This window comes from Podarcis gaigeae (assembly GCF_964106915.1).
Source record: "Podarcis gaigeae genome assembly, chromosome: 3".
NCBI classification, from domain to species: domain Eukaryota; kingdom Metazoa; phylum Chordata; class Lepidosauria; order Squamata; family Lacertidae; genus Podarcis; species Podarcis gaigeae.
This window is the reverse complement of record NC_139680.1, coordinates 90,265,918-90,278,481: the sequence shown is the minus strand read 5'-3', so window position 1 is coordinate 90,278,481 and position 12,564 is coordinate 90,265,918. Positions and strand designations below refer to the sequence as shown.

The 12,564-nt window shown below is 39.9% G+C and overlaps 1 protein-coding gene across 4 annotated transcripts in view; it reads right to left on the bottom strand.

Moving 5' to 3' along the window:
• CDC42BPA (CDC42 binding protein kinase alpha) overlaps nt 1–12,564 on the bottom strand; it is a 159,157-nt gene that overhangs the window by 114,359 nt on the left and 32,234 nt on the right. For all 4 annotated transcript variants that reach the window (XM_083732036.1, XM_083732033.1, XM_083732034.1 and 1 more), the window contains exon 2: nt 1,702–1,793. In XM_083732036.1, coding sequence (XP_083588162.1) covers nt 1,702–1,793 — 92 coding nt within the window. The remainder of the gene's footprint in view (nt 1–1,701; nt 1,794–12,564) is intronic.

Here is a 12,564-nt window from a genome sequence, read left to right as displayed (position 1 = left end):
AATGAGAAAGGACAAAACCTTTCTCTCTACGTATTCTCTCCATCTAATGTTTCTGTAAACTTCTATTATGTATTATTTCTAAGACAAACAAAAAACCCAAAAGAAACGTGAACTTGCATCATAAGGAGGGTGTTCCAACTTCATGAAGGTTTTGTTTGTCCTTTCTGTACCTTTTCCTGCTCAAGGATATTCTTTTTGAGATGAGGCAACCAGAATTGTACACAGCATTTTCAACACAGCCATACTATATACATCTTTTAGGGTACTTGTTAGCCCCACTCCCCCTTTCTTAAGCCCAAACATGGGATTTTCGTTGTTCACAGATGCTGCACACTGAGTTGACATTTTAATGGATCTATTAATCATTACCATACTGAAATTTTAGTGTTGTATGGGTACTACCAAACCAGTGAAACACCATCTCAGACTGAGCCTGCTCCCCTAAAAGGAAGTGGCAGTAGTGCCAAAGAACTTGCTAGCAGCAACAGCAGAAGTACCAGTTGCCACAGGAACCCAGGCCAGCAGCGCTGTACCAACCAAGTTGCAGGGAGCCAAACAAAGTGCCATTGCAATGGGAATGGCGCAGTGTCCGAGTCCAGAACAAAATGATGCTTCATGGGAGCATGTACAGCTTTCACTGACCTACTTCTAGCAAAGAGACCAATGTTAGCCTCAAGAGACAAAGACTGAATTGGGAACATCTCCCCCCCCCCCCCCAAACATAAAAGGCAGGAGGAGGGTGCTGGCAGAAATCATGCAGAGAATGAGCAGGAAGCTGAAGGGGCTGCAGAAACAAGAACAAGGACTTAGATACCCTGGGTAACCTACTCAGTCTGCCTCATGTGTCATCCACAAACATGGGAACCTCACAGTTCACACCTACTTCCAGATGATTTCTGCAGGTAGCATCAGTGTTAATCTAGAACAGGGTGATCCAACCCATGACTCACAAGTCACCTGAGGCCCATGAGGCTTTTTTTGGCAGCCCTTGGCAAGAAAACAACACATTAAAACCTTAAAAATTTGTGGTTTTCTCATGCGTTGTTAACAAAAGCACATACATCTGTTTGTGTACTAAATTTGTTGAATAATTAAATATATTGAATCTATTGTGTGTTTTATGTATTTATTTAATTAAGTATATAAATTGTGTATATTAAGTATATTGCAAACACTTTAATCAATGATATGTAAATTTAATTCAGTGTGTGGCCTGCAGGTTCTGTGATGAAGTACTCTTGCAACCCACTTGGTATGAAAAGTTGGACTGCCATGATCTAGAACCCGGGAGAACCTACTGCTTACTTACATCCATTGCAAGAACTCTCTTTTTACACCTATCCCACTAAACAGACTTAAGAAACCGCAAAGCAAAGGTTTTTCCAGATCATTCTTCCTTCCAGTACTGTGACCATATAGTGATAGCTTTAGAAAGATTGTACAAAGCCCACAAATCCTTAAATATGCAAAGCAAATAAATAAACAAACAAACAAATAAAGTGACATTAGTAATGAGGTCCTAATGCCCCTACAAAAATAAGTGCAGAAAACCAACAAACTGTGGAATGAATTGAATTCAAGTGCCCAACAGTGCATACAATGCATTTCCACATCAAAAAGGCTTAGAAGTATATCCTGTGATTTAGTTGTACATATGATTCTTCCTTCCACAGGACCATTCAACATCTAAATAACTCTTACCTCCCCAAAGGCTCCTCGGCCAATCACCTTCAAGATTTCAAAGTCTTCTTTATGTAGTCGCATCTGTTTCACTTTAGACGTGAAAGGCTTGGCTGAAACAAAGGAAAATATCAATCATTTTAGGCAGAGTTACAATATTAAATATTAAAAACCTGTACACAACTAACATTTAAGAATGGGTGGTATAACCCATTATCTAACAAAAACTAAACAAAATTATCAGGATTTGACAACATGTTCACAGTAGACATCATTCTAAATACATACAGCAAGTATTTGAAATACCTCCATGGTATTTACATATTACCATCTGCAGAAATTTTTGAAATTAAAATCTTATTGAGCTTTTTTTGGGGGGGGAACTAAGTTGTTGAGCTCCCCCCCATTTTTTTTGGCCAAAGTTGCTGAGTTTTTTTGCAAAATCACAAATAAATTAGATGTTTTTGAGCTATTTATTAGGAAAATCAGCAAAAACGATGCTGCCCGACATCAGTTGCCATATGTTCCTGCACATTTAGCTGATTTCTGGCCGGATTCTGCTTTCAACTGTGGTATTCCAGCTGTGCCCAGGAAATTCTGGACATATGGCACCCTTAAGCTAGAAGGTTGTTCATCTATCCAGATCAAAATGAGAGCAATCTACAGTTATTTAAAGTTTAAAATTAAATAAATAGGATTGGGAAATACTATCATGAATTTCCATATTGTAGCTATTTGATACCTTAAAGAGCTACGCAAAAGAATAGACTCTGGAAAAGAACTGTGGTTTGTCATGTGGGGATTGCAGAAAACTTCACCTGTCAATTTTTTCTCTTTTTTCTGGCTCTCATTTCCTCTGGTCATTCTACAGAACTCACAAAACACAAAGGCTGAGAAAACAGAACTGACAGTCTAAACCAAATGGATAGTCTGTGATAAATTGTCATGAGATAGAAGAGGTAACTCATTATAAACACATTTCAGCTATAACCTAAGAGGAGTCCAATTGGAGGGTTATGGGCAGAGCCCTTCATATTAGTTGTCCACTGAACTCAAAATTTCCCCACCAGCTCACAGCCATTTGAACACTAGAGGAAAAAGCCATAGCTCAGTGGTGGTGTATCTGCTTTGCATACAAAGAGTCCCAGGCTCAATCCCTGCCATCTCCAGGTCGGGCTGGGAATGTCCCCCACATGGAAGCCACTGCCTATCAGTGGAAGCAATACTGAGCTAGATAGACTAGTTGCCTGACTCAGTATGAGACAGCTTCCTGATTTCGAGAACCCAGAAATGCTCCTGCAAGTTATCCTTGTGCCAAGGTTTTATTAAGCACCTGAGCAATTTAAGCACCTTGTGGGCTGTGGTAGAGCCATCTGCTTTGCATGTGAAAGGTTCCATCTTCAGTATCCGCATATAGGTTTGGAATAGGCTCATATGTGAAACCTTTGAGAGTTGCTGCCATTGTTGATACTACTGACCTACATGGGCTCATAGTCTAAGTGTAAGGCAGCTTCCTACATTCTTAAGAAACAGGGTGTAAGAAAAAGTATACTTTCAAGGAAAATGTACATATAAAAAATATAGGAGTCAATCTGAATTTATGATGCAAGTTTCTTAATTTTGATATTTTAGGCTACTCCTCTAACCCACTGATCTCTTTGTGTCTCTCTGATGCCTATTACCCTTCCCTCTCTTTATTTGATATTAGATTCCTCATGTCTCTACTTCTCCTTAGATTTAACCAAGTAATTGACAATCTAATCCTCATACTGCTTGTATAATGTTTCTTTTGGGTTTTTTTAACTGCAACTTTTTTCCATTCTAAACTTTGGTTTGTTGTTTGGCTATTAATTCCCCCTTATATGAATGGTGCACCATGACTCTTAGCTAAAGATCTCAAACACGTGTTGGTGGAGTGTACATTCATGTGTATGTGCAGGCGAGGTCATGCATTAATAAGAAGCTGTGGTGGGAATACTTGAAAAATAAGCACTGGTAAAAGTAGTGGGGGGGGGGAGTAACTTCTAAAATATGCCTGTGCTACATCTGATGATTTATGATATCACTACATCTTTAATAATGTTTAGAATACTTTTCATGACTAAGAAAATAGTTAAGGAACTATGTGACCATAGGGTTCCATAAAGACAGATAGTGCAAGAATAATTAATTCCCTGGGCCATTTATTTTTGAACAGCTCTAACTTGAGAGGTCAATTTGCTGTATCATCAACATCATCATCATAATTTCTCTGTATGTAAACATCTGCAGTCTTTGCAGCAGCAAAATCATTAAGAAAAAAACTCAGTGGCCAAACTATGAAGATGTTCTCTCACAGCAGTTTCATTGCTTGGTCAGCGAAGAGGTCTGAGCAAGCAGCTACTGCTTACTGGATAAGAACATAAGAAAAATTCTGCTGGATCAACCTAGGATCAACCTAGCACATCATCACATTTCTAATATTAACTATGCAGATACTTTTAAGACTCCCACAAGCAGAACGCGAAAGCAACAGTCCTTGTCATTTTGCTTCCTTTATCACCACTGAACATAAACAAAGCTTCTATCATGTCACCTCTCGTTCACCTTTTCTTTGAATCAAAAAGCCCAAATGCAACTGTCAGGGAACTGCCATCGGAGAGTCAGGTGGTGGAAGGGCTCAAGGAGGCTAGGAGAGCTTCGGATGCGGAGGAAGGAACCAGTAGGGGGAGAGGGAGAGTTCCTGCAGAAACTCAATCGGAGGAATGGCTCCCAGATGTTTCCAGTGAGAATAGCGGGGAGGGCTCAGGACCTCCGCTGGGGATGCCCACTCCGCGGAGGAAACTGTCACGCAGAGAATCCAGAGAGTTTCCGTCAAGGAACTCTTATGTTGGCGTAAATTCCGGAAACGCCCACTGACGGATTCTGCCAGCGATTGAGGTAACCACGCACCCATGGTTCCTCGGACTGGGAAAGTTTAGGAACTGATGGTAAAGCTTGGAGGATTTAAACGCTTACGCACGAGCAGCCCCCTTTTCCCATTACAGCAACCTTTCGTTACATTGGCAAACTGGAATCTTGTGCAGATGAAACAAGCAGAAGAGCACAACATTGACCTCTAATGAAATTTGCTGCCCTGCCACAAAAGAGTTCCAATCATTGCCCACCCAGTTTAAAATTAAACTAGGAGCATTTCTAAAGTGAATCTACTTCCTAATATAAGGATATTTAACCAAATCCTGTGGACTAACACATTAACTTTTCAATCAAAATGAGTGTTGTACAGGCTACTACAGAGGATGTTGACATGGGACTCCATCTTATCAAGTTCACACACATTACTGCCTCCCACAAAACCAGCAGGACTTAGAATTCTGGCTCTCCATGACTGACTCTGGAAGAAGATCAGAAGGGGAGTGCTATAGGGCTTACTGGCTCTGGAAATATGATGTGGGAGGATCAGAACTAGGGGAAACAGAGCAGACAAGCAGGGATCAGGTAAACATAGAATTCGGACTGAACATTCTTAGTGCATACAGCAGGCTTAGCTTACAGAAGGGATAGAACAGAAAAAAATTCCACAAACGCAGAGACCGAGAACCACAAGATGAGATGCAATTAAGAAAAACTCCTGTCATGTGCTGTTGACCAGCCTGTCAGCAATCTCTTTCTACTTAAGAGGGGGCAGGACTATAGTTCAATGTTCCAGCAAATGTTTTGCAGGCAGATGTGCACAGGTTCCATTCCTGACATCTTGAAAATGATCAGATAGAAGGTGTCAGAGAAGACATCCACGAAAAGCCTCAAAGAGTTGCTGGCAGTTAGAGTAGACTAGACAGAAAAATGATCTGACCTTTTAAGGTAGATTCCTGTGTTCTTTTTACAAGGCAGAGAGAGTCAAGAATAGCCAGATGAGTCCAGTTTGTGTTTAACTGTCAGTCAAAAACATAGGAAGGAGGACTGGTTTCTGTCATATAATGGAACATACATCAAACCCATTCATGACTGCGCTCTGGACAAAACACACTGAAAAGTGTGCCTTGCAAAAAGTAATTCACAGTGGGAAAGTGGCCAAATAAAAATAGCCCTCAGGCTCTTCTGATTTGGACTCTGAAGCCAACACAGCAAGGCATGATGCTGTTACACAGGAAATCTACAAAATACTGCTGCAGTGCAGATGGATGATGGCAGCAATGTGCAAGAGGAAGTTCGCTGTGTAACCCTTCCTTCTTAATATAGGCATAGAAAAAGTGCAGAGAATGAAGGGAAGAATAGACACACATATACTATAACAGAATACAGACGCCAAAAACGGTCAAAACAACAGCCGGGGGGGGGAGAGGGGGGAGCGACACAGAAATTTGGTTTGCAAGTCTGAGCTATCAAAGCCAAAACAGGGAAGAAAAACAAAAGATGGAATGAAGAAGAGTGAATCAACCCTTCACACACAAGCACACATATATTCTAAAGGCACTTAAAAAAAGAAGACTGCAACTGCCTGCCAATTTTCTGTCTAGCAGATGAGGGAAAACCCTATAGTCTGCAGGAATGGCAGCTGGGTAACAGAATGTTATTTACACCAAGGTTAAAAAAGAAAGAAAAAGCCACAAACATCTCTCTCAATTTTAACAGTTATTACTCTGTTTTCACTCTTTAGAATCATTCTTCACATACTTTTCCTGACAAACAGAAAAGTGCCAACATCTGGAAGTAAAGCTGAAAAAGATCTGGCATTTCCTGAAAATATAAAGTACACCCACAGGTTCCTGCCCTTTAATAGTATAGTTACGAAAATAATATTCTTACTCCTAATCATGCACAAAAATGTAACACATTTCTAGCTAGGTCAACTGGAGATCACCCAAACATCATTGGCTACACCCTATTCCACCCTAGGATAGATAATTTAAATTTTTTGTTAAACAATCAGTTTTTAAAAATTTAAAATTGAGTTATTTCAGTTAAAGCAGATATTTTTCAAAAAATAAATGAAACGAAATAAAATTGTAAAGACTACATTTCTGGCCTAACCTCATGTAGCTTGTGTTTAAGATACTCATATCCTGCTTCAAAGTCCTGATGGTCTCTCAGAGTGGTTTACAAAAAGGTTATTGCAATAAAAACCATATTCAAACCTGGTATCAGAAACAGAAATATTGTGGTGACCTATGGTACAATTGTTCAGGTGACATTTCCTGCCCTCATCCTTCTGCCATCACCTACTAGGCACTGAAGCTCACTGATGATCTATGAGGCAAGGGAGTGGGGTTGAGAACTTTTATCTCATTCCACCCATGACAAAAGCAATCCTTCCCTTGCTGGCAGTTACCAGGCAACAGCCCCCATGGATATGAGACAGAGCAATTTGCTTTTACTCAGCGTGTAATGGAATAAAGTCTTCTTTTGCTGACAGCAATTTTAAAAGATGGACCATTCATTCATCATACTGGGGTCTCCAGATCCAGTCTTTACCAATGTCGCAAGATTCAGGTAGGTAACCATGTTGGTCTGACACAGTTGAAATAAATAAATAAAAATTTAAAAAAATTAAAAATAGCCTAAAGGTAAAGGTAAAGGGACCCCTGACCATTAGGTCCAGTCGTGACTGACTCTGGGGTTGCAGCGCTCATCTCGCTTTATTGGCCGAGGGAGCCGGTGTACAGCTTCCGGGTCATGTGGCCAGCATGACTAAGCTGCTTCTGGCGAACCAGAGCAGCGCATGGAAACGCCATCTTAAAAAGGTAAAGGGACCCCTGACAGTTAAGTCAACTCGTGAATGACTCTGGGGTTGCAGTGATCATCTCGCTTTACTGGCCAAGGGAGCCGGCGTTTGTCCACAGACAGTTTTTCTGAGTCATGGGGCCAGCATGACTAAGCCGCTTCTGGCAAACCAGAGCAGCGCACGGAAACACCATTTACCTTCCCGCCAGAGTGGTACCTATTTATCTACTTGCACTTTGACGTGCTTTTGAACTGCTAGGTTGGCAGGAGCTGGGACTGAGCAACAGGAGCTCACCCCATCTTGGGGATTTGAACTGCCGACCTTCCAATAGGCAAGCCCTAGGCTCAGTGGTTTAGACCACAGCGCCACCCGCGAAAGCTCATACCTAGAATAAACTTAGTTGGTCTCTAAGGTGCTACTAGACTATTTTTGAATTTTTAAAATTTTTAATTCATTTTACCTATGTTGGTTTGACAGAAAATTAACTTTTAATTTATTTTATATGCACCATTACATTCACAAACTCTCCCCTCCCCATCGCTTTGATTTAAATCAATACATCCTGCTCCACTCTTGACTCCAATAAGCAACACATTTAAGGTTAGAATGAGAAATCAGATTATTTTATCTGTGAGCGATAAACTACCAGCATAAAGGACACCAAGCAAATTGCTATTGTACAACAAACAATATGCAATGCAATCCTATGTATACTCAGTAACAGTCTCAGTTCAATGAAACTTCCAGGTAAGCGTGAAATAACTGCAGCCTTAGAGTTGTATCCAATAGTCCACATGCTTAGTTCCACTGGTGCAATGGGACTTCTGTTTCCTCATGTCCCCCTGCATGTTTCCTAAATTGCTCCAGAGGGTTCCCCAATCCTCTGGAGCTGATTTTTAGAGTGCAAATAAGGCTGGAGGAGATGGGAGAGAAAGAGAAAGTTCCCTCGTGAACACAGAGGTCTGTTGCAAAAGCAGAACTGCAGCATTGGATGCCACCATGAAAATCCCAGTTTCCTCCAAGGACCCCAAGACTGTCATTTAGCCTACCAAAAGTCTTAGGACACAGGTAACCTTAGACAGGAACTTGGTCAAGGCCACCTAACAAGTGTCACAGCTGAGCAAGGATTTGAACCAGATTCTCCCATATTGAAACAACAGTTTAATCGCCATGCCACACTGTCTGTGATATGTATCCAACAATGCTGAGGCTATTTCTGCTATTATAGGATCCTTTACCAAGAGAAGTAAAATAAAAGCCATTACTACTTAAGAAACAGAATCTAAAATTAACTCACTTTACATATTTAATTGAAAACAGTCAAATTCACTCTATCAGGGTGCACAGAATACATACCATTATCTACTGATGGACAGCCTATTGCTTGGTAGTTGCTGGGATTTTTGCAAATAACACTGATTTGTTGGGCTGAACCAACAAATTACTTATGTTAGCTAAATAAGAGTACACAGTCAGAATCAGTTAACACAAATTTGTTGTGTCTTAATAGTTAAGAGATCTGAGTATGCCACTCTTTGTAAATTTAACGCACATGGTGAATTCTATATTTTAAAAGTACAGGGGTACCTCAGGTTAAGCACTTAATTCGTTCCAGGGGTCCATACTTAACCTGAAACTGTTCTTAACCTGAAGCACCACTATAGCTAATGGGGCTTCCTGCTGCCGCCGCGCCGCCAGAGCACAATTTTTGTTCTCACCCTGAAGCAAAGTGTAACCTGAAGCATATGTAACCTGAAGCGTATGTAACCTGAGGTACCACTATAGTTCACTCCATGCTGAATTCAGTCCACTCCTACACTATATCTAGACTTCTTTCACATATGCTCAGTTTTTGAATATTTGGGTGCAGTTAAATCTACCGTGCAATTAGGCTGGAAACATATTTAAAATTCCTAAGCAACTGGAAAAAAAAATCTTTGGAACTATACAGGAACAAGCTGTTTGTTGCTTTAAATTAGTGATGAAAAGTAGCTGTGTAGTCTGAATTTCGTACAAGTCCCAGTGGGTTGTGTGTCACAGAGAAGCAAAAGCAGCACTTCTTTAGAACCAACATACCATTTTAATGCTTTCCTAGAAAGATCTACAGAAGAATAACATCCAAACTCTTACTGGTATTGGGCTTCAGATCCACCCAGAAACAAGTCGGTTTCTAATCTTCTGGTGTGCTCCAGTTCTGTGTGACTGGGCCATCTTCAGATGCCTCGTAGAAGCCAGCTATGGAGAGTGAGGTGGCAAGTCACTACCTCATGGTTGTAGATTATGGTTGGGGAACCTGTAACCCTCTAAACCCTCCAAACTACCATGAGTCCCAGGTAGCATGACCAGCAGTTGGGGGGTGATGGGAGCTGGAGTTCAAAAAACATTAAGAGGGTCACAAGTTTTTCAACCCTACTTTATATTCTGGGAACTTTTCTCGTGCCCAACCATAATTTACCCCAAAGTCGAGGGACTTTCCAATACAGAGTGAAAAAAACACGCAAACTCATGTTAGCACAGGACAAGTATTATACGTAAAATGGGAGGTCAAGAGCTATTTTCCAGGTAAATAAAGCTTGTATTCTTCACATATACACATGTCTCATAGTGCAAAATCCTATGAAGGGGGAGAGACAGACAGACACACAGACAGGCATTGCATTTGCCAAATATGGTATTTTCTTTGTCATCAACAGTTTCCATATACAGACTGCCTTCTTATGAAACAGAATAGGCACCAGTTTATCCTGCCAATTATGCTCTTCTATTATATTATATTTTTATATCAGGCCTTCATTTACTTTTATTCTTGTTCGATAAAATCTAGCACTGAAGCTACTGCAGAACATCCTATAGTTGCGGCAGCTTAGTGTAAAACGAGGTGGATCCACCCATCAGGATCAAGCACTGCTAATGTACACTTTCTCAAACACTTTGAATCACACCTTGAATCACACATTTTGCAGTCTGAATGCTCTAAAATTCTAAGCATTATCTTCCGGCCAGGTCTGCAATGTTTTAGAGTCTCTGCAGCATTCAACAACCATTCATCTGAGAAAGCACATTCATCTTTTCCCCCAGGACATATTTTCTCCCAACCTCTCTCGTTACTCACAACTCAAATGAACTCTCAGTGCTTTGGAAATGTGTATCTGAGAAGACCAGCATGTGTTTTTTTCTGGGGGTACTTAAGGGTACACAGTACTGTCCCCTCAAAATGTTAAAAGTGTGGCACTTACTGTAAGAACTTTATGGTCAGTACTAGCACCCCTTTTTCTACAAAAAAAAAGCACTCAAGAAGACAATTACCAAAAGGTCTATTTCTCCTCTGCCAAGTGATTTGCTACACCAGGTGACACAATGTATCATTCATCCCCATCAACCACTAGAGCAGGAAGAGTAACTCATTGCCTTTCCTAGGAGAAATTAGTTATACTGTAGGCAGTTCCTAGCCTGCAAAAGCTGAATACATGCAACATATCAGGAGTGCAGCCTACAAATGTCACCCACATGTCATTCGCTATCATGAGATAACAAGTTTTCTTGCTGTGGGATTACTTGCATGTATACAAGGCCTGCAAAAATACTTTCCTATAGTCTTTCATTGTTGAATACGATCACTCCTATTTCAAACAAAGTAGCCCATGTTTTTAAATGTTACTAAATAAATGTAATTGCAATATTCTTCTTCTGAAAAGAAAACTAAAACAATCTTCTTCCTTTATAGTAAATAAGACATATTAATGGAAGTCAAAATATATTTCTGGCACCAAGTTATGATTTTCTTGTTTACTTTTGGTTGGTTGGGTTTTCTGGATGGTCTTTTAGCTTCTATTGTTTTATGATTATTGTGTTTTACTTTTATTCTTTTACTGTTGATGATCTGTTTAGATGAGGGGTGGCTTAGACATTTTTGAAATAAAGAAAGCTTCATTATGTTTGTTTGTGCTCACTCCGAGGTAAGTATGTATAGGATTCCCACCTTTACTGCAATATTAATACTCTCACTTAACTCAAAGGGACTTTTTCAATGGTTAATGTGCAGGGATTAAGCATTTAAGTATTTCCTCCAACATTTTTACTTTTTCATAACCAAAAAGTATTCACCTTAGTTAAAAAAATAATTTTAATGATATATTCTGATTACAATTATTAGCTCTACAATAAGAACAGGAATAGTTTAACCTATATTACACAACTTAAATATTAATAAACATAAAATGAAATCCACATCTCATTATTTGAATTAATAATACCACTTTATGCCCACAGACTCTGAGGAGCCTCAAGGATTATGCAGTCTAAAACTGTGCAATGAATCTGTACACCTATGCGAACTCCCTATATTATACATGGCATTGCTTCTGAAGTAGTCTTGCAGAAAAGCTATCAAAGATGAAAAGCCAAGTGCTGACGATTCATCAAGCTGCTCTTCACATCTGGTAAATTTGCAAAGCTCAATGGCGTTTAGTGCTCTTGCCTTCTTTCATGTGCATGTGCATGTGAATATGCCTGATTTTCAGGAACCAAGAAGAGAATAGTAAAGCCCCATTTTACTCAAAGCACTCAACTCATAGATATTACTACTCCTATTCCAACTCTGACTACTTTATTACCCACCCTTCACCCTAAGGTCCCAGGAGGGGTTACAACATTAAAACACAACATTAACAACAGTTTAAAAAACCTTACAATCATAAAAAATAATAGGGTGAGTCATAAATGAATGGACAGAACTGAGAAAGACACTTCAGTTTAGATAACCACACCCTTTCAGACTTATAGACTACTGGTACTTAGTCTACTGAATATGTACTTAAGGCCTGAAAGAATTTGCAAAAATCGTGGGTGCTTAATGAAAACAAAGATATTGATGCTGAAGAACTGTGTGGTGAACTTACAGCAATAGCTTGAAGACTTTCAAAGTCTATGCTACCATAAGGAGTACCTCTCTTCATACTACAGCAAAAACTCCTGGATAATGTGCCTAATGTTTCTATTGCTCTCAGGCAGAACTTTCCAAACTTCTCATGTTGGTGACACACTTTTTAGACATGCATAATTTCATGACACAGTAATTCAGTTTTACTAGCAAACTGGAGGTTAAACTAACCCCTTCCCGGGCCTGGAAGGAGAGCAGGGAGAGTTCACACAACACACCTACATACTGCAGCCAACACACTAAT